Here is a 23687-nt window from a genome sequence, read left to right on the forward strand (position 1 = left end):
AAACTAATTGGTAACGACAACGACATTTAATTTCGCCTCTTTTTAGATAACTCCTGATGGTAAAAAGAACGAGGAAGAGGAAATGGATAAGAAGCCGGAAGTGGTTCGAACAGAATCTGAAGACAATCCCGTGGAATCATTCTTTGAATTGTTGACCAGATGTCAATCAGAACGGATGGACGAGCAGAGGGCGACGCTCAACGGCAACAAAGAAAACAGGCCTAAGACCAAAAGCTCCAGCAACAAGCTGCAGCGGTCTGCTAGTAGCGGCAATCCAAATAACGGGTATGTTTTAGTTTTTAGAAGTAGACTGCAAAAAATGTACACATAATTGTAAGTATAAGCAGTTTATTTTACTCATTAGCGAGTTACAATTAGATCATAATAGTAGTTTATGTGACTGATATATAATGGAAGACATTAAAACACAAGTGTGGGTTTAAGAAACTCACTTCGTTCGTTTCTTAAAAGAACCACACGAGTATTTTAATGCCTAATTATGTAGAGTTACATACACTATTTTACCTACACACATATTACCTTTCTATGGTATATTCACTAACCCAAATTACAGCCAACATTGGGGAATCGTTGCTCTTTCGACGGAACTCGCGCATATGTGACGGCGTCGCCGTCTTTATCACTTATATAAAACGAAACTTTTGCTATAGTTACTTTAGAAACATAAACATTTTTTACTTAAAACTAATGTACGTCAAATGGCGGTAAATGAAAACTTTTCACGCATGTCACGCATTCGCAGTTTTTTTTTAATTCTGAGACAAATAAGAGTCGGGGGCCTATTTCCGTATCGTTCGATACAAACTAACATGCGAGATTTGACAAAATTGTATGCAATTTACCTTTCATTTCGAACAAAAAGGCATCTCGACTGATATTAGAATAGAGGTAAAATCAAATTGCTTTTTTTAAGAGATGTTTGAAATTTTAATGTCAGTACCAAGTCGATTTTGATGTAGTAATGAAGCAATTACAACGTTTTTACACATAAGAAATTTGTTGTAACAATACAGTTTACCTTAATGTTGGCCATTATTTACTGATTTTTAAGGCATCATAGAAGTTTTATGACATGTGTGTAGATAAAATGTATTGATAGAAGTCTAGCCAGGATTAACTGTTGCTGGGAGACACATGGCATTTTTCTTTATTGTCGTATGCGAAGTGTTGAATGTCGCTTGTAAAATGTATAAATAGAAGGAAGTCAGTTTATTATTGGCTATGTGCGAAATGGTGGTGAAAATATGAACTTTCGTGGGACGACAGCTTTATAAGTACAATTTGGCAGCTGCAAATTGGCATATAAGCAATTTTTCACACTCACTACGGCGGCGCCAGAATGTCCACAACTTATAGAGTCCAGTCAATATTCTGGTCACCGCGCAGGTTTTGTGTCTTGAGCCCTAGAAGCTCCTTAGTAGTTTTGCTGTTGAACCCTTTGATTAGAGCTTTCGAGTACACTTGTCCTTTGACGAACTTTCACCAATCGATTGATCTAGTTTTTTCAAAGTTGCTGAGCAGAGAATATGCATCCCGTTTTGTGATTCCACAGAACGGTTCAGGGCCGACCAGGTGTGTGTCTGCGCCCTTTCTAGGAAGTTCGTCCGCTTCTTCGTTTCCGTTAATGTCGGAGTGCCTTGGTAACCATATAAGTATGAGTTTGTTGGAGTTAGCCAGTGCATTTAGGTTTGTTTTACAGTTGTGGACTAGTTTTGAGTTAGACTCAAGAGATTCTAGTGCCAGCAGAGCCGCCTGGCTGTCTTGAGTTGATATAGATATTCATTTCTATCCAGGTTAATCTCCGCACATTTGTTGATGGCGTAGACTTCTGCCTGGAAGATAGAGGCCTGCGTGCCCATGCTGACGCTAGTTATGAGCTTAGGTCTCTCACCATAGATTCCACATCCTACATCAATGCCTTTCTTGGAACCATCCGTGTACCAGACATGGCTTCCCTCTTCGACGTACATTTGGTCGTTGGTCCATTTGCCTCTAGGTGGTCTATATCACTTTATGGAAATTTAAAAGCAGTAAACAAAAACTTTACTTATTACTCTGGCAAACCCACTTTGTCAATAGAAAAAGGCGCGAAATTCAAATTTTCCATGGGAGCACTATCCTTTGCGCCAACATTTCTAGTGACGGAAATGGCGTGCCAAACTATATTTTTATTTTGAGAGATTGAAAGTGACATGGGATAAGATTGATAACTTCGGTTTATTTTCAGCAGTGATCACTTTGATGTATATACTTCATATTGTAGGCACTTAAAAATGAACAATTTATATCTCCAGATCTCTCTCCGTTTAGTTATAATATCTTCGGCAACCTGGCGCTTTTATACGTCATCACCAACTAGAAAAAAGAAAGTAGAAGTTACTTTAGTCGAGAGAATCTTGGGATAAACTTGAGAACTATGTACCTATTAACATCGCCTTGCATCTATGAAGGTACATTGCGTTAAAACTAATAGGGAACAAAAAATTACCATTGCTGACAGAACAGGAATCATGGCTTAATATAAAACACATAAGGAACAGCAATGTAATATTTACTGTAATAAGAACATTTATTTATTTATTTAAATTTTGTACAAATGGCGGACTTACTGCGAAATGGCATTCTCTACCAGTCAACCATAGGGCCAAACAGAGATACCTACAATTGGTGCAGAGTAAGAAATATTGTATATTGAATGAATAAAAAAAGCAAACCATACTTATAAACTACATACAAAAATAATAATAATATATAAACTACCACATATTTATAAAATACTATAAATATAATAATGATGGTATTATTGGAACTCTTGTTTTAGCAAATGCTTACTTAACATTCGCTTGAAAGAAAACTTACTTAGATCTTGTCTGATATTTAGAGGGTCTTGAGGGGAGGGCTTTGTCTAACATTCAACCTGTCAGAACATTGGATAAAAAGTACTTTGCTGTAGCAACAACTTTTATTTTCTACGAAAACAGGGTTTGGCGCGTGATCGTTACAATCGTGTCATAAGGAATGATGGCCGACCTGATGTTACCTGCGCAAGGACATGAACGCTTGCGTTCATTAGATTTCGCGATCTAATTATCTGCGTAAATTGAAAGCTATCCCGTTGTGCCGTAGTTGGCAAAAAACACATTGCGTGTGTTAAAGCCTAACAAGATTCTATTGCGGAAGTGAATATTGTATTTTTTGGTCTCTACAAGCAGCTTACATATGGAAATAAAGTGCGTGCGACATGTAGTGCAATAAAATGTCAGTACCGGTCATGTAGACAGTGCATGCCCACGACTAATATCAAAACCTTGATAGGGCTAAGCAATCCTTCGTCCTTAATTGATGTAAATATAGTGCCTACACAAAAAAAAAAAAACACGCAATTTTGACAATCTTTTTTAGCATCTTTGGCGAAATATTTCCATGACATTCTACGTCTGTTGTCAAAGACTCACTCTCCTTGCCAGTAAAATAAATAAGTACCACTAAAAATCCGCAACAAGGCGAAGGCCAAATAAAAAACTTCTCAGGGCATACAAAAATAACGATATAAATAGTTTATATAGACTAAGTTTATCATGATCTTGACAGTTTCATGATTGTTATCTGATTGTCACTTAAGATTATCGTGGCAGGTATTGTTATCGTTTCAAAACAACGTTTTCCTACAATAGCAATTGTTAATTCATAGTACTTTTTACGCTTGGTCTGGTTAAAGAAAATGTGAACGTTATTTCCACAAGAAATATTCCATATGAATTAATAAGTGAACATCACTTATCAGTAATATTACACCATAATTTTGGATAGATAGAATGTGTTTATATAATAACATAAGGGTTATAACCTTGCGTGTAAAGTAGAGCGCTAGACGGGCAAAGTCAACACAGTGCCTGAAGCCGGCGAGTGCGCAATCATGTACAATGGCTCTTGCGCGCAGTTTCAATGTCACATGAGCAGCAAATCGTATGCTCGATATACTTGTACCATTGTTTCACGCCATAGAAACGCAAAACATGGATAGCAATGAATCTGAGGAATTATTAATGTACGTACGTATTTTACAACGTAGTTAAACATTTTCGTATCGGAACATTATTAATTTCAAAGTTTAAGTTGTAAGAAAAATTGGTTTACAAGTAACTTAACTATTTAAAGTGTTATACGGAAACATAAAATGATAGCAGGTTCATTCTGCAAAATTATTTTTTTGTAAATAAGTACCTAGTTGGTTACTAAATTCTGTCACTGCAATAATCTTTATCTACATAAAATATACGAACGAAAGTTGAATAAATTATATATTAATATGAAGTACATAAAATCAGGATATACATATGACAATATCATTCAAAATGGCCTCCTCTGGCCTTGGCACAGGCCCTCAAACGACGAGGCCAGTCATCAATAACAGCACGCACGATTGTCATGTCTAATTCGGTCACTGTCTTAACTATGGCCCGCTTGAGGGAGTCAAGATTTGTGTGGGGTTTAGTACAAGCTTTCTCCTCAATAACCTGCCATATGGCATAATCCAGGGGGTTAAGGTCCGGGCTGGAGGACGGCCAGTCTTCGTGGGGAATGACGTCAATTTTGTTCCTTCGAAACCAGGCTCGAGTTGTTTTTGCCTTATGTGCTGGAGCTGAGTCCTGTTGAAAGACCCATGGCTGGTTTTGAATTAGTGTGTGGCTTAAGGGCTTCACTATTGGTTCGAGAACGGTTTCCTGGTAAACTTTGGCCCCAGTTTTCACACCTTTTTCACAGAAATAAACCTGTGTTAGCCCTGAGTATGACACACCCAGCCAAATCATCACATAAGAGGGATGATGGCCTCGTTGCACTCTCGGAACAGCCGCAATCGCCTCTTGACTGTTTTTTGCATACACTCTTGTCATTCTGGCGGTTACAACATTCTTCAATGGTAAAATTTTTTTCATCTGTAAATAGTTTTTTCGGTGGCCATTTTGTACGTACCGCTTCAATAGCACGCGACTTCTCTCTAGCCTCATAGTCTTTAATCGTCGTTAAGCAAATGACCTTTTTGTCTGCGGTAAGCGTGTAGTCCAAGGTCTTCATTGATAACTTTTTTTGGGAGCTGCTCTTCACAGACATCTGTATTGCCAACAACTTTTGCTTCCGGACGGGATTTCTTGCAATTCTCGCCTTCACTGCCTTTATTAGAGCTGGGGTCCGAACGGTGCGTGGTCTTCCAGACCTCTTGCGGTCATCGAAGCTCTTGAGTACTATTGTATCTATTAATTGTGCGATAAACAAATTGTTTGTTGATTTTTAGGTTTTCAAGCAACTTCAAAATCATGTTTGGTGGGTGCCCACATTTGTGCGACGCAATTACTGCGATACGATTCTCTTTTAGGCCCCAATTCATTATAGATACGACGAGATAAGCGTTATGTGTGGCATATAATTATAGGTCACAAATCCACCACATTGTCATTTTTTTATTTTTTCGGAAGCATTTGTTTTAACGGAAATAAAGAGGTTGCAAATCGAGTAACAGAACTTAGTAACCAACTAGGTAGATAATTGGTTTTGTTCTACTTTTTGTAAATTGAAGTTCCGTAGTCAACTAGGAACCCTTATAGTTTCGCCATGTTAATCTGTCTGTTTGTCTGTCCTAGACTTTGCTCCGTGATCGTTAGTGCTAGTAAGCCGTAATTTAGCATGAATATATAGCGACCGTGCGTGTCGGGGGGTCTGCCATCTCGTGACATGAATCGAAAGCTTCACGCTTCTAAACAGGTGCTGTCCCCTTACACTTCACGCTGGCTCTGTTTCGCATAGCAGGGTCTGCCTTCTAGTGGCTTAAATCTATAAATGGAAACTTGACATAATGCTTCGCGCCAATGACTAGGGGGCTTCTGTGCTGCCATCTACAGTTCATGCACGCTCCTTATAAGTCAATCAATCCGACAAAGTCGTAAAATATTTTTTTAGGGTAGGTATCTCCCCTACATATAAAGCAGGGATGTCATTTTTTATCGCTTTAACTATAAAGTGTGGGGTATCGATAAATGGATATTACCACGCAATACATTCTCAAGGTGTCGAACTTTGGGGTATTGGGGCATAGCTGCTGAACGCGATAGACTGCCCAGAATGCAAAAACGCGCCCATCGTATAATTGATGGCAAACCCGCTGACTATCCTGCACAATCTCTATTTAAAAATCACAAAATATTAACGTGTTACCGTTACCTGTACAAGAGTAGTCCATCTAAATCGTAGTCGCCCGGCTCGCAGGTTGCCTGTCCTGCTCGCTCTAAATGCCGGCTTGCGAAGTCGCGAAAGTAGCTCAATATCATGGGACCAACGCTTTATAACTCAGTACCGACTGACATAATGGAATCAAAAAGTGACACAACATTCAACAAAAAGCTGAGATCACTACTTCTAGAACATGCTTATTATTCAATTGACGAATTTCTATTATCATGCAAAACGACCAGTGATTCAACACATCGTACTGAATGGGGTTCTAGTCCTAATTTATAATATAGCATTCGTAATTTAATTATTAATGTTAATAATAATTTTATTTGTAAAAATTGAATGACATGTAAGGGGTTGAATTTCTCAAAATCGCATCTTATTTCTTGTACACGTTATAAATGTAATCTGGTGTGCACATTCTAACTTTATAGCTTTTGTAGTTTCGGATCAGTCGGGACACAAGCATATTTATATATATATTTAAAAATGCAAATTTGTACACGTGAAAAGTCAAATCAGCTACTTTGAGTTTTTCTGACATTTACATCAGGGAAACATGTTTATCTGTTTATAATATCTGTAATTCATTCATTACATACGTGTTAGTTTGCTCTAACCAAACCATCAACTAACCACCTTTTGGTCTAATATAGGTAAGTATATGCCAAAAATATAGCAACAACCGCGTATTAAAGAAGCAAACAGACAAAACAGCCGACCAAGTGCGTGTCTAACAAGCCCCCATGAGGGATTCCATCCATACCTATACTACCTAAAATATGGTATGACTAAAATTGTTTCAAAAAGAGGATCGGTGAAACTAAACATCCGAATTCTTTGATAGCTCAAAATTTCAATTATAGAATGGTTGCCACAATTTTGGTATTACTTGATTATTATTTAATTCAGTGTTAAATTAACCACGAAATTAAATATGTTACTCGGCGGCTGACGTTACGTTAGTTTACAATAAAAATATCGCGACATTCACTTTTATCATGTTCATGAACCGCTTATTTTGCGTTTGTATGTGTCAAATGTGATGATAAAGACAGTAAAAAGACGAGAATATAATATAATTCATTCATGAAATTCACTTATATATATACTCAGGTGTAGTCCCATTTGGAAACATCCCCATCTTATCGAACCCTTAGACTCCGTACTAAAAACCACTCTTTCATCTATCCTAAACATCCATCTCGATAACCGCGCTTGGACCCAGGCCTCTCTGCCACTTCGTAATGGCGGCCTGGGTATACGCCAAGTTGTCAGTGTCGCCCTCCCTGCGTTTTTGGCCTCTTTTCACAGCACACAGGACCTAGTCAATAAACTGTTTTGCCCATCCACTGGTAACGATTGTATTACCACTGTGAATGAGACCAAAGATGTCTGGAAGCAGTCTCGTCCCGGTAGCCCGCTTCCGGTTTCTCTTAAGTCGCAAAACCAGTGGGACTAGCCGCTCTGCAAGTCAACTTTAAAAGAACTCGTTGACTCTACCCAGAGTCCAGCAGAGCGCGCTCGTTTGCTAGCAGTTGCGGAACCGGAAGCGGGATATTAGCTCCACGCATTGCCGTAAACGAACATTGGCACCCTGCTGGACAAAACAACCCTAACCCTAGCCACCTCCTTGCGATTGGGCACCAAAACCAATGAGACCCATCGCTGTCGTTGCGGCGCCATGGTTAACGAGCTGGACCACCACGGCTTATCCTGCCAAAGAAGTGCGGGTCGCATCTCCCGCCACGCGTCCATGAATGATGTCATCCGGAGGCCGCTTGTCTCTGTTAGCGTGCCGGCCATCCTTGAGCCGAACGGTATCGCACGCGACGATGGCAAGCGGCCCGACGGGATGACACTCATTCCATGGTCGCAAGGGAGGACGCTTGTGTGGGACGCCACCTGCGTTGTCACGCTTGCGCCGTCCCACCTACAGGCGACCTCCGTCAAAGCGGGGGCTGCGGCCACAACGGCGGAACAATACAAGCGGCGCAAATATGTTATCCTCGGCGAGGGCTACATATTTGCGCCGTTTGGCGTCAAAACTCTGGGACCGTGGGGATCCAGCGCGAAATCCCTGTTTAAAGTAAATCCTAGCGCCTTGTGGATGTCTCTGGTGACCAGAGGGCTGACAGCTACTTCGGTCAGAAACTAAGTCTGGCCATCCAAAGGGGTAAACACTTCCAGTCTTCTGGGCATCATAACACATAGTGACGACCAGAGGAGCATTTTTTATTTATAAGTTTTATAATATAGGTAGTTTAGTTAGTTTATTTATTTGTTATTTAAGTTTACTGTATTTTATCATTTTGTGTTCTCTCAATAAAATTCTTACAAGTTATTCATACAATTGGTAATCAGATAAATGAAGGTGTAATGAAATGGCCAGTTGTTTTATATGTATTGTCTGTTGTTCCAGTCCCACAGACGCAATGTTGGATATGATAACGGATAAGCAGTCGGAGCGAATGGACTCGCAGCGCGCCGAGCTGCGTCCAGCGCCGAAGAAACTGAGCATAGAGAACAAAGGCGCTTCTCTACCAGGCCTGCGGCCGCAGCAGACCACCAGTACCAAGCCTGAAGATGATTTCCTGGACATGCTGGCCCGCGTCCAGGTAAGCTTTGACACGCTCACTGCGGTACTGGGCCGCAATACCTGATACAAAGTAAGATTAATTACGCGTTACATGTTTGCCGCAGCAAATGGGTAAAGCCTAGTATTCAATATCTAAGCCTGGAGACAACACATTCACTCATTGTTATCGCATCTACAACTCCGCGAGAAAAGCAGTCCGCATGAAAATCCTTACATTTCAATGTTGGCTGTCGCTTTATGTGATGGAATTAAATAACCAATCGGGGTACACCTGTCTGTGGCAAACTGCAGCTTTCTAGTTCTATCAATCAACAAACATGGCAAGTCAGACATGGCGAAACCGTACCGTAAGTTGACTATGAAACCAACTTAGGCAATTAGGGAAACAAGTGTTATGGACGCCGCCCAACTGGTGGTAACTAACAGTGCTCTATGAAATTATACGAATCTGTAATCACATTTGCTTCAGGGCTCCCGCTTGGAGGACCAGCGCTCCGAGCTGCCACCGCCCAAGCCAGAGGAGCGCCCGAAGACCGTGCCCGATGACGACTTTTTCGCTCTCCTCATGCGTGCACAAGCTGGACGAATGGAGGATCAAAGAGCTACTGTAAGTTATATTTAAAAAAAACTTCTGGTTCATAGTTCTTGGATGCCACTTAGTCCAAAGCCTGAACACGAATGTACATCATACAACTGTTTACATCACTCCTATTTCTTGTTTGGGGCAGTTACCTAAATCTGATGACAACCTACTTAAGAGGCTGTTATCGATTTTAGCCGCAAAAATGTAAAATTGATAGATTTAGTCGATGAAATTGTACACCTTTTGTTAACTATTACAAATAACAAGTACTGGTTTCTATTAGCTCGTCTTCAGTCAAATCAGTTTTTTTAAAACAGACTCACTTAATTAGTAATGTATTTTTTTTCTGATGGACGTTTACGTAAACGCACGTAATGCTTTGATTTTAAAGCTCTTATTTGTAAATTTCGTAAAGTTTGGACTGCTAAAAATGGTAATTACGTATTACACATATCCTGTATTTCAACTTTAATAAACTATATTTTTGTTATTATAAATTTGAAGTAGTGTAAATGAAAGTTAGATGAAATCAATACTCTCCAGAAATTACTTCAATACAAATGACAATTTCTCTGAAAATAATTAACGTAATTCTGATACTTAAACAATCTACAACATTTGCTAAAACTGTTCTTTAACTTTAACTTTTAAACTTTTAACTAAAATATTTCACGAACGTTACGTTATGTTATGTTACGTTTTATAATAAATCGATTACAATTTTTTATTTCATATATATGAAAATATATCTTGTCCGTCTTACCTTAACAACATTCGGCTATTGTAATACACCACTACTAAAACATGAAATAGAATAAAAATTTGTCTTCGCTACTTTGTTCATGCCAAGTGCTACTTCAAGTACCATCCTTATGGGATACATATTTTAGTGCAAACTTAACGTGGTCGGAGTCTACAACAATAACTGATATTTTAGTATATAAGATAAAGAAAGAGATTTTGGTGCTTCTGGTATAAAATGTAAAAATATATTTTTTATTCTAGATCCCGTTACAATCATCGACTGACAATCGTCGCAACAAGGGAGGATCCAGCGTAAAGAAATAAAGGTGTCGGTAACCACCGAGCCCGGAACCCTCGTCACGTAATAGTACAATGTACAGTGAGCTGCAAAAGTGCTTGAAGTGGGTATACACTTTGGCAGCTGAGTGTACATCGTCACATTGTACAACAAATTATATACGAGCCCTGATGCATAAGTTTATTGTGACTTATATTTTTTTTGGGTTCTATTTGTACCAAAAATTGGTTTCAGACAAAAATCTATCCCCTTTTGCTAAAATAATTACCACTTAGCGTCTTAACTCGTTATTTTTTATATAAATTTTTAAGCGCGGTTGCAAAGATGAGCTTCGAAGCTAGGTTGCAATATCCCAATTGGAGGCGATAGTTTGATTGTTTTAAAACATCCACAAACAATTATCAATATTTTTGGTCCATTGATTTAAGTTTCAAACATTTGTGTGTTACATACACACAAATGATTGAAAGGTTTTAACCCGACAACGGCAACGTAAAAAAAAACTTCCTTTTTCAAAGTCGGTTAAATATGCGTTATAAAGACATATCGATTGACACCCCGTTTACTAAAATCGACTCAGTGGTTTTGACGCTACGGTGGAACATATAATATATAATGTTTATCAAACTTGGAACGTGTTAACATACCGCTACTACTGAAAACTAGCTGAAGAGAGTATCAGTTATAAGAACATTATTCTTTAAAGAGTTTCTATCGCCTTGGTCTGTGTCAAATATTTGAAGGGCCATATATTTAATCGCTATAAGTATTCTATTTGAATAAAAACATGGTGTGTAATAAATATGAAATGTTTAGATGATAAGGACAATAGAAATTAACCTCGAAATAAGTACGTCCTGAGGTGCCGTACACAAACAGAGGCCACAACAGGTTTACAATATTGACATGAATTACAAATCATTATTCATATCGTTCTATAATGTTCTTTCGGCGCTGAGAAAGGGACTACAGTTTACCTAAGCTAAGTCTGAACGATATGCACACAAGTTAACATTTAGGGGGTGTTGCCAAATTACCCAATGCAGACTTTGAAGGAATCTAGATATTTACTTTGCGTAAGAAACGTACATGTAATTGCAGTACCGCGTGAATAAGAAAGAGATCATTGTTCGCTGACTGTTCAGACTGCCGGTGAGAACTTTGCTGTGGGACAGCTTCCTATTCCGTTATCGAATATAAGTAACCTGGATTTCTCACGGTAGTGTCTTAATTCAGTAACTCTTACAGATTACAATACGAATGTGAGAAAGGGAATTTACTCCTTGAATTTAAAACGAATATAATTATATTTTACTATTAGCAGATCAGAGTAATGTATAACATTTAACATTATTCTTATTTTTTTACATTTTATTTATTAATATATTCCTACTATATAATATATCTTCGACGCGTAGCATTATTCGAGGCGAAAGTGTTTTTTCCTGCAATTTCGTTCAAGTATCAAAATTATATCTTTCAAGCCCAAGCGGTATTTCAATTATGTACGGGCGATATAATATTATATATCGAAATTATATGATTTAATAATATAAAAAAATTATAGCATAATTAATAAGAGTATCTTAATGAAAATGTAGGTGTATCTATTTTTTTAGTTGAAGTGTTCACTTATTCTATGGGTTTATAGATCACATGACTTATCTCTCTGTCGGTTACGTTAACATCCAGTTGTACAGTCAGCGTCAAATACTTCGTAGCAGTCAAAGTAGCCCAATAGTTCGGTACACCATATATTTAGTATGGTGTACCGAACTATTTGGCCACTTTGACTGCTACGAAGTATTTGACGCTGACTGTACCAAAGAGGTACTTCTTGTAGGGAATGTAAGAAACAATCGTGTGAGAACTGAGGTAGAAGTAGTTTAAGAGTTGAAATAACGTATCTTTATGCGATGAGTGCCAAAAACACATTACTACTCATTTTTCATACCACCAATTTACAGCTTTTATTTTATGCACATATGGCAAAGACATCCATGGATGTCAATGTCATTCACGATATTTCCAGCCGGCATACGGCAAAGCGGTAGGGAAAAAACGAAGGCGTCAACCCTAAAATATGTAGAGAATTGCATAAGTCGATTGTGCTACTTGGACGGGAATCACGAATAAGCCCGAAAATCACTCAATGCCACGCAAACCTACATACATTCCAACTATTAGGTAATGATAGTAAAAGTTAATGAAAACCCCGAATGCATGTACTATTATAATAAATAATGTTCTTGTGCCTACTAAAGCGGTGACTCTGTATTACTTTAGGTATCATTTTTTTAAATATCTAATATCATTTCATTGTTCATTTAATATATAGAAATGCCAAGAATACGGTAGACCCCTGTACAAGTCGCGCGTCATGTTTATTTGTAGACTAAGGATATCGGCGGTATTACCTACGATCACATCAACAAATTGAGTCCACATATAAAATTCCATTTAAAATATTTACATCAATAGTACTGCCACTATAAAGTTCCTTCGGTCAGCCGTTCAAAATCGCCAGAGGCGTAAAACAGGGAGGGAGGGAGTATCTCCCAAACTCTTCACAAACACCCTTGAACAAATATTTAGAAGCTTGGCGGTCCCTTGGGAAAACAAGGACGACTGATGACATTGTACTGTTTTCCTTATCAGCCCGTGAACTCCAAATAATGCTCAAAGATCTAAGATCAGCAAGCCTTCAAGTTGGTCTTACAATTAACAGGACCAATAATGACCAAGAGCACAAAACGTAGGGTCGAGGTAGACGGGCAGAAGATACATTATATCGACGAGTACCTGTTAGTTCCCAATTAGTTAGGCAATTAGTTTCCTTCAGCCATACATAGGATAAAGAAGCCGAAAGACGAATCCAAAACGCATGAAGAAGCTATTGGTCTATGAAGGAGCTGCTGAGGGGCGACCTTACTTTGACCTTAAAGCGGAAACTCCTACTCCAACCTATGGTGCTCAAACGCGGTCACTCACACCCAGAGATGTGAAAAATAGTTTATAAAAAGTATTTAAATACAAAATACAAATACTTCCTTGATATACCATTTCAAATGCAAAATACAAAATAGTTTTCAAATTTGTATTTAAAATACTAAATACAAAATAGGTATTTTCAAAATGCTTTTTTAAAATACAAATACTTTGCGATAAAAGGTACTCTTAAATAGTGAATAACCTACCTAACCTAGTCTGAATTAAAGTTAGTGTTATTACTACAAATTGGAAAGGCTTTCTTTATTCTTTAAAAATAGTGTGTATATCAGTCCTCTAGAGTGCAAATTTTGTGTCTCCTCATGTTTACCGGTTGAATGGACTTTTAAGTGATGGTTTTTAACGGTCAATTATTAAAAGCATTAATTTAGATTTGTAATGTTTTACAGCTAGTATATACCTCTCGTTGGTTGGTGAAAACGTCTCGTTTGTGTTTCACCAGGGCAGAAATTGTGTTTACCTCTCGTGCCTTGAAACCCTTGCAACGCTTAAGATTCCACGTTTTTAATCTCTCGCTACGCTTGTGGTCATTTGCGGCGTTACGAAACAGATTCACCAGTTCCATGTTAAAATAATAAATAAATAAATAAATCAATATTATAGGACATTATTACACAAATTGACTAAGTCCCACAGTAATAAGCTCATTAAGGCTTGTGTTGTGGGTACTAGACAATGATAAATATTTATAAATACTTAAGTCCATATACATAAGGTCGATATTTAAACGATAGATACAATAAAAAAATATACACTAAGATATATAAGATAATACACTAAAAAAAAAACAGAAAACACCCATGACTCAGGAACAAATATCTGTGTTCATCACTCAAATAAATGCCCTTACCAGGATTTGAACCCGGGACCATCGGCTTCATAGGCAGGGTCTCTACCCACTAGGCCAGACCGGTCGCCATAAAATAATGAGAGAGTTGCAAGGATTGTAACGTCAGAAGAGATTGTAACTCCTACTTACTTCACCTAATAAAAAGTATTTTGTATTTTGAAAATAGAAAATAGGTCCCAAAAACTATTTGAAATAAAATACGAAATAGTTTTCTTTAAAAGGTATTTAAATACAAAATAGGTATTTTGCATTTTGTATTTGCATTTTAAATACAAGTATTTCAAATAAGTCACATCTCTGCTCACACCGAGGCGCAAAATACCAAATTGAAGGTTTGCCAAAGAGCTAAGGAGCGCATGCTCATATAATGCTAGGAATAAAACGGATTGACCGAATCTGCAATTCTACACTGCGCTCAAAAACGCGCATTACTGATATTGGAGCTAAGACCGCGAAGTTGAAATGGGACTGTGCCGGCCATGTCTGCCGCATGCACCCACAGAGGTGAGCCAAAATAGCCACGGTGTCGGTGTGAGTGTCACAAAATGGGCGAGGAGCTGGCAGGCCCAGGCGGAAATGGCGGGATGACTTGGACGCATTTCTCAACGGCTGGCCTGAGATTGCTCAAAACCGAGACGGATGGAGATCAAGGGGGAGGCCTTTGACCAGCTGCGGGACACCATATAAGATACTAATAAATAATAATAAGTGTGTCCAAGTAGCTGTAACTAGCAAGTGTTTATTATTATTGTAGCCTTGGGTTAATTCTTAATTTCGTCAAATACGCAATAGTTAAACAAAACTGTACCCCTAGTGTAAATAAATTCAATTTCGAAACGTGACGTACGCGTTTGCGTTTAGTCTCATTTTGTATGTGATTTAGAAAGAGCGCGCCAAGCGGGACGTTTTGGAAACTCAAAATCCTATACAAAATGAGACTTAACGCAAACGCGTTCGTCACGTTATGATGTCGATTAAATTTACACTAGGGGTACTGAACTATAACGATGTTTAAGACAGTCACTGCTAATATTTTTAAAATAAAAAATATAATAAATAAAATTGTTCCCGGATGATATTAAATTAGATATGGTAAATTTACTTGAATTAAGTGCTTTAAATATTGTTAACTTTGAAATTAATATTCTCTTAAGGTTATGAATTTTAGTAAATATTAATGAATATATATATATATAAATTGAAGGAATTGATTAAAATTACGATGTTTAGAATAAACTCCTTGTCAATGAAAGGTTCCTAGTCGGCTTGAATGGCAAAAATAAGGAACCTTACTGTTGGTTAAATAAGAATGTTGTGCCACTACTAGTGAATTTCAGATATGACAAGATTTTACTTAGGTACGTGATACAAATGTTCGGTAATCTCCTCGTTCCAAAATCTTAATAACTTATGAGTTAAAGAAATCGGTACCTAAAGTAAATTTCATCTGATATGCATCATCATCATCAGTTGGCTCTTATAATTATGCATCATTTGAGTTAAGAGCATTTATGTGATCTTTGATTGACCATCTTCCGCCAGACTACACAGTAGCCTACACTACATAGTAGTAGTAGTACATAGTAGTTAGTACCTACTTATTATTTTAACTCAGCTACGGTCCAAAGAAAATGAACGGAGATTACCTGTCATTTTTATTTGCATTGTATAAACAAATAACTGAACTGATTATTAAAGTAGTTCAGTCAAAACAATCAATTTAAGTACTAAAAGCAACACAAAAACAGTCTGATAAAAATTTCGAATGCTTTATGGTGTTTGCAGGCTCTAAGTGTTTTTTAACATTAATAAAATATTTATAAGTTCTGCAGACTGCTCTTGTATATTTATAAGAAACCAGTTTAGAATATTTATTAATGGTTTGAAAGTAATCCTTGATTAATATTTAAAAATACTAGTTAGACGATCGAATAAGAGCTAAATTATATGCGTGTGTACAATATTTACACATTCATGTTCATTTATTACGTGATTGGTTATAATCTTATAATATGTAAAGAAATTAAAAAAGTAATTAATAGAAGCGTATGTATGGTATGATTCATCTCGTCCACATTAGTTATTCTTGTATTATGTACCCTTACTTTATTCATACAAGTTTCATAACTATGTAAAAATGTTGAAATCAGAGAATGTATTTATATAAAATGGCTAAGTTATTTATGGCATGGTAGTTACTTCTTTATACAAATAACTATCTACTTACTGAATAAAATAAACAATTTTGCATAATTTGTGTATTATGTCGAATTAAATATCCGGAAAGGTACTATATTTAAAGAATGAGCTGCTAGACAGGACAGTTCCAGCTTAAGGAAATTGTGTTTATATCTTGCATTGAGGTGACACGTGTTGAAAATTTATAACTCGACATCAGCGGCACCGTCCATAGAATACTTATACATACTTAATAAAACGTATATTCAGCAAAAAACCCTCCCGTATTCTTTGATCTCTTGTGCCGTTGCACTGTGGGCTGAAATTCGGCTCTCATTGACATATAAACCGAAGTTGTTATTTTCATATTTTTTTGATTGAAATAGGTTTTGCCCAGGTAATCTATAAGTTTTAGACAATTTGTCAATGAGAGTCGAATTTCAGCCCACAGTGCGTTGTGTGACACCAAGTCTTCGAGCAACACAGGGAAGGGAGACGGCATTCATACTATTTCCCCTCTGCCAAAGCATAGGCACAGCTGTGCCTCTGGCGGTGCATGTTGTGACTCGTCCGTACACAAAAAGAGATAGGGACCGTGCGCGTTCTGTCATCTTGTGGCCTGAATCGGAACAATAAACATGTACATTCACACGTCACGTGTTTTCTTGTGCATAGTAGGTTCTGCCATCTTGTGGGCTACATCGGAACAGTAAACATCACATTTACGCCTCGCGCCAAAAATCTGACGGCTTCTGTGCTGCCTCCTACAGTTCATGCACGCTCCCTATCGAGGTGTGCAAGATTTGTCTTTGACGTGTGTCATTTTCTATGTATTTGTGTCGTCATTAAAGATTGGATTTTGTATGTAGTGAGTGACAAGTGCGACTGTGTGCACGTTTCCCCCCCGCAAAAAATGGCAGAATGATTTGTTCGGTAAGATATCGCTTAGGCTCCTCCCTTCTGACGTGTCGGAAGCCAGTTTTGCTCGAAGCACCAAGTAGTTCCTTTATTTGTAATTAATTACATTTGAAATTTTCACGGAAACTACGCTCAAAGCGAATAGCGATGAAAGTGATGTCGATTTGATATCGCTTGTCGGTAACTGCCAAAAAGTGACAAAATTTGTTTAGACAAGACAAGACAAAGCAATAAGAGAAGTTTAACAGGATTATTTATTATGATGTGGTAAGGCTCTCAAACAGTAACCCCTACTGATTTATAACAGTTTTGTTTTTCAATCTTAGCATATTTTAAGTGTACATGTAATTTTAGATAGTAATTATTGGTGTACATTTTATAAGTACCTAACCGAAAACTGCAGTATAGTGCATGTTTTATATGCGCACAATATAAACGAAAACCTAAGATTAAGCATTTAATTATAGCCTTGAGAAAGTAAGTTGTTTCTAATACCATCTTATTAATACTCGTAAATAGGAAAAAAACTTCTCTAATTATTGAATGTATAATTGGTTTATAATATTTTTTTTTTTAAACCGCCTAGGTAAATAAGAATGTAATTTCTTTTTACCTATGGCTATAAGGCTTATAAGCTAAGGCTGAGTTAACATCACAATGTTTTTTTACTAATAATAACAATTATATATATATTTAAACAATAAAATTTCACACATGAAAACTTTGTTGCTATGTACCTACTTCGTTTTTTAGCGTTAGAAAGAACTTCGCAGAAGTAAGCTTGTAGTTCCAAATCAGGCACTTTTTGCGGTAAAATTTTGAAGTAAGCTATAAGTATTGACCATGATACATTAGATAATTCCATTATTATTAACAATTAAAGAGCCTGATTAAACTGCACGGTTCTGTGGAGTTCTATATAAAGTAAAAAAAATGAAATATAGTAACCACGTATTTGTAAAGTTACTAATATATACAGTGTGTATTTTTGATACGATCGCATAATATAAGGGTAGTTTGTTTAGGCTCAAATGGACACTTTCAAAGGTTTTATAAAAATAAACGATTTTTATTTTTCCTTATAAAATTATTCAGCAAGCTACTTTGCTTTAACTCAAAACGTCGCATTTAATGACGCGACGGCACAACTGTCTCAAGTGATCACGAAATACATTGCCGCTCATAGAAATTTCATAAAATAATTATGCTCTAGTGGTTAATAATATATCAAACAAAATATTTTATAATCGTTTCATAGCATTAAAACCTACGTCTCGTTTGCGGTTATATCAAAAATACACACTGTATAGGAAGTGGAAGCCAGAACCAAAAGAGAAATTGGGGAATTGTTTTGTGGGTATATGAAGCTCTTTAACGTCAACGTGTAGGCTATATGAATAAAATATTCAAAGAAACAAATCATAGCATGTAGTGGAGATAGACCAAACTCATATTTGCTTTCATCGGTTTCTTTCGTTAAACAAAGTTCAATTTGATTCTTCTCGTTAGGTACAGCTTTACAAATATAACATCTAAGGGTGAGCAAAATTCGCTTAAAGTATTACAGACTACCATCCACCATAGTCAGTTGCAAGTTATGCGTAATGCGATATTCGCGATCATTATATTATATTGTAAGGTTGTAAGTTTCTTATTTTATGTTTAAAATATGCCTCTTCTTCAACTGTTACCTTTGCTGTTTCTTTTAAAAACTGAAATCGCACTGGCCGGCAATACCGAGTTGAGGAAGGACGAGGATTCTTATACAAAACAACAGGGTTTTCTTCATTTTCAGGTGTGAAAACAAGGTGGTACATAGGAGGTAACAAACAAGCTACTATCTTTAAGGTTGGGATCAGAAAAACATTGTTTATATTCGCCATGGCCAGTACTGCCATCGAAACCCCATTTGCCTATTAAAGATATTGTATCTAGAGATTAGCTAGGTACTATGTCTAAAACATCTTTTTGAGACTCAAGAATCCGAGTGGCGGTGTGGTCTAACAAACTCTGAAGTTCGACTTCAGCGGATGATTCGGTAACAGTTATAATTGGAGGATAACACTGTTTTTAGGGTTCCGTAGCCAAATGGCAAAAAACGGAACCCTTATAGATTCGTCATGTCCGTCTGTCTGTCCGTTGATGTCACAGCCACTTTTTTCCGAAACTATAAGAGCTATACTGTTCAAACTTGGTAAGTAGATGTATTCTATGACCCGCATTAAGATTTTCACACAAAAATAGAAAAAAAAAAAACAATAAATTTTGGGGGTTCCATACTTAGAACTGAAGCTCAAAAAAAATCTTTTTTCATCAAACCCATACGTATGGGGTATCTAATATAGGTCTTCAAAAATGATATTTAGGTTCCTAATATCATTTTTTTCTAAACTGAATAGTTTGCGCGAGAGACACTTCCAAAGTGGTAAAAATGTGTCCCCCCCCCCCCTCCCCCTGTAACTTCTAAAATAACAGAATGAAAAATCTAAAAAAAATATATGATATACATTACCTTGCAAACTTCCACCGCAAATTGGTTTGAACGAGATCTAGTAAGTAGTTTTTTTTAATACGTCATAAATGGTACGGAACCCTTCATGGGTGAGTCCGACTCGCACTTGGCCGCTTTTTAGCTTCTACAATACTTTGGTAGGAAGGCATACAATTTTTAGATGTCTTAGTATCTATAAAATTCTTAATTAATAAATAGTGGTGCCTAGTCAATTTAGCTTCTGCAATAAGCGACAAAACCTCGTGTTTTTCGAATTTTGTAGAGCTTAAACTGGCATCAGCGGAAGTATTGAACAACGTATTGACAGCAGACGAATCTAAGTTGGATAGTTCAGCAAGTCTTTTCCTTTTTGTACGTTTACTACTGTCATTGAAATGTTTTTTCGGACGGCCACGCGAACAAGAAGGGGATGAATCGACGTTATCTTTCTGCTGCAAAATACGCGGCACAATACTTCGATTTACGTCAATATACTCCATTACAGCTAGCCAATCTGCATATTTTTCTATAAATTTAAGACTTACTAGAATAAGTCTTCTTCCAATAACACGAAAATCGTTTGCATAAATTCCTAATTCTATCGCTTAAAATCTTCATGTCAATATTTTCAATGTTCTCGAAATGAAGTGACATTCCAGTTAAAGTACCCAGAACATGTTGACATTTTTCTTTTTCAGTTCCTTCTTTGGAGTGCCATATATCAAAAACAGTACGCCTTGGAATATCACATTTCAAAATAGTACCTAAAACAAAGAAATAAACATGTTAGAAAAAAATCTCATTACTTATTATTGGCCAACGACACTTATTCGTTGACACCCATTAACTAGAAATGTTCACATCAGACGCAGACGAGAATGAAAAATGAAACTTACAGCCCTTATTAAGGAGACTTTGATCTTTAAAATGAGGTATGTCTCTAGCGCGGCACAGGTCGGCATTAAAATATAACTCCAGTTGAATTCGTAGTTAAGAACATTTTTAACAGACTTCAAGATTTCAAAAGGAGGAGGTTATCAATTCGATTTTTTAATGTTTGTTACTCCATAACTCCGTCATTTCTGAACCGACTTTAAAAATTATTTTTTTGTTTGAATTTATATATATACAGATTGGTCCCGTTTTTGTCAAAACTCATTTCTGTTAATGGTATCCATGAAATCGAGGGAACTCTTCAAATGTGATGAAAGGCAGGTATTTTCTTTAACAAATCAAGCATTTACATTTAAAAAGTGACATTTGATGAAGTGGAACTGCTGATGATGAACAGAACGGAACTCTTCAACGATGCATAGTTCACGTTGGGCAATTTGTTCTCTTTGTTGTTTGTCAAGCAGTTAGGTTTTCAAGGCATATTTTTATATTTCTATCCTATTTAGTTTTTTTAATAATTATCTGGTGCTTTATTTCATGCATGGTGTAAATGATTTATCTTTAGTGCTGTCGAATACCCTTTTGCGGGTATCTTACCAGTCAACCATAGGGCAAATCTGAAATGTGTCAAGGTGGGTGCAGTGACAAAAAAAAACATGTTACCTCCTTTTCTACATAATAAGGCGTAGGACGCTTTTTAATTTCATTGTATGAAATCCAAAATCAACAATAATCGTTCTTTCACCGGTCTCCCTCATTAAAGTCGGTTTTTTTTCTTAAAAATTATTTAGGTACGAAACGATAGACCTTCCGTAGAAAATTTGTATAAAATTCAAACACACGTATATATACATAAAAATTACTAGAAAATAAATTACATACCTTCTTCTTGGATTTCCACGTTATCACCACGTCTTAATAAAGAAATAGTAATAATAATACACGATAATTTGGAGTAACGACCCCACGGACCCGAGTACTCCCGAGAGTCGGTCAGGGTCTCCGTCTCCGGCGTGTCTTCGTCGGTCGGAGTGGACCCCAAGGGGACCCGCAGGACTCTCAGCTCTGGCTTGCCTTCATTGGCCGTCCAGAGAGGAGTCGTTAGAGCTAAATGCTCCAGGGGTGGAAGTGAAAGTTTGCATAAGACGCGAGTTGGCACATTGGCTGTTATCAGCCACGGGGCAGAAAGCGGCGTAGGTACACCTCTCGACACTCCTGAGCCGCTCACACCGGTGTTGCTCCTGGTCGTCTTCACGACGGCAGTTTCAGGGGCCCATCTAGTGGGCGGCAAGTCACCGCCTGCCTCGATAACTAGTGAAAACATTGTTATGGCAGATGTCCGGACGTCTTTGCAATAACCCAGTCTCCAAAATTTAATCCATAGACCGTTTTACTGTTCACTTTTTATACAATAGTCCCAATGCCTGCTGCGACCGGTTCATGGGTATCTATTGTTGCACCTGTGAACGGGTTCCAGCAGGCGTTCTACATGACATTAAATCTCTCCAAAGGGCCTCTACGTGTTGGATCTATATCCCCACGCAAGCCTATCAAAAGACTGGGATTTATAGGCCCGTGAAATCCAAGGAGATACACGATAACAAAGTGATTAAATTACGGCGTCAAAAGTGCACTGCTAATGAAGGTTGAGATGTTATAACTTTTGTTGCACAAATGTAAATGATAATTGTAATTTATTATTGTGATTATGGAGGGTGGAAAAGGAGTGAAATCTCTATGTATGAAAAGTGTCCATTAATAGTACATTATGATACAAGTGTGTTATCATTACACACGAAGCGATGTTGTGCGCAATAAGAAAGCCGATGTTTGTAATGACCATAGCACACGCGTTTCATACGACGTTTTGCAACACACTTGCGAGGAAAAACAAAACTTACAAATTAGATTTTTTTGTCAAAACAGTAAGTACAATTTTCAAAATGGTGGCTTACCGTTTTAGCATCGAATAATTGCACCAAAGCGTGCTGGGCTTGTAGGCACTTATTCGCCAGTTCATTGAAGTAAGCTACCAACACGTTTTCTAAGAAAGACAGCGTTTTTGCTGATTTTCCATTGAATAAAAGTTTCATATGCCGGCAATTATTTTTCGTCGATTTTGATGGTAAAAGGCTATCGTTCTCGGCTCTTGCCTCTATTAGTATTACTGGCAGCGTCAAACAATGCTTGAAAATGACATTTTTGACAATATATTTAAACTAAAAACATGCAAAACTATTCCAATTTTATGACAAATACGGAAAATGGCTGGCGCCTTTTTTTAGCACGATTCCAATGCGCGCGCAAGGCAAACGCGCGAACAAAATCGACAAACAGCCAATTGAAAAAAACCCTGATCTGGCAAGACCTTTCACAGCAGAAGAAATAAACCTAGCGATTAAAGGACTATCAGCCGGTAAGGCCGCTGGAGTGGATGGAGTCTACAACGAGTTCTTGCAGAAACGGGCCCAATGCGGTGAAATGGCTCTTCCTCTTCTTTTCCAACGTTTTCAGCCGCAATAAACTTCCCAGGACTTTCAAAGAGTCGAAAGTTATAGCAATTCTCAAGCCTGGGAAAAAGGAGAACGACCCTTCTAGCTACCGCCCTATTGCTCTGTTAAGCAACTGCTATAAACTGCTTGAAAGACTCCTTTATCATAGGATAGCTCCCCTGATTGATAGTGTAGTCCCAGTAGAACAAGCGGGCTTTCGATCTGGTCGAAGCCACACACCTAGAAAACGGGTTCCAGAAGGGACTGAAGTCCGGAGCGGTGTTCGTCGATCTTACTGCAGCTTACGATACCGTTAATCCATAGTCTGGAGGGAGGGGTTAATCTTCAAGCTTCTTTCGGTTGTAAAGGTTTAAGCATACTT

General features: G+C 37.5%; 1 protein-coding gene and 1 long non-coding RNA gene across 3 annotated transcripts in view; one reads left to right on the forward strand and one right to left on the reverse strand.

The window, feature by feature from the left end:
- LOC133518231 (G-protein-signaling modulator 2) overlaps window positions 1-18149 on the forward strand; it is a 34382-nt gene extending 16233 nt beyond the window's left edge. For both annotated transcript variants that reach the window (XM_061851869.1, XM_061851864.1), the window contains 4 exons: window positions 47-285; window positions 8672-8867; window positions 9318-9455; window positions 10437-18149. In XM_061851869.1, coding sequence (XP_061707853.1) covers window positions 47-285; window positions 8672-8867; window positions 9318-9455; window positions 10437-10499 — 636 coding nt within the window. In that variant the 3' untranslated portion in view covers window positions 10500-18149. The remainder of the gene's footprint in view (window positions 1-46; window positions 286-8671; window positions 8868-9317; window positions 9456-10436) is intronic.
- LOC133518381 (uncharacterized) lies at window positions 2220-4063 on the reverse strand. The gene is made up of 2 exons (XR_009799473.1): window positions 3288-4063; window positions 2220-2376 (listed from the first exon to the last, which is right to left on the reverse strand). It is a non-coding gene; the product is annotated as an uncharacterized LOC133518381 (long non-coding RNA).
- Window positions 18150-23687: the final 5538 nt, after the last annotated feature.

This window comes from Cydia pomonella, chromosome 1, assembly GCF_033807575.1.
Source record: "Cydia pomonella isolate Wapato2018A chromosome 1, ilCydPomo1, whole genome shotgun sequence".
In the NCBI taxonomy this organism is placed as follows: Eukaryota; Metazoa; Arthropoda; class Insecta; order Lepidoptera; family Tortricidae; genus Cydia; species Cydia pomonella.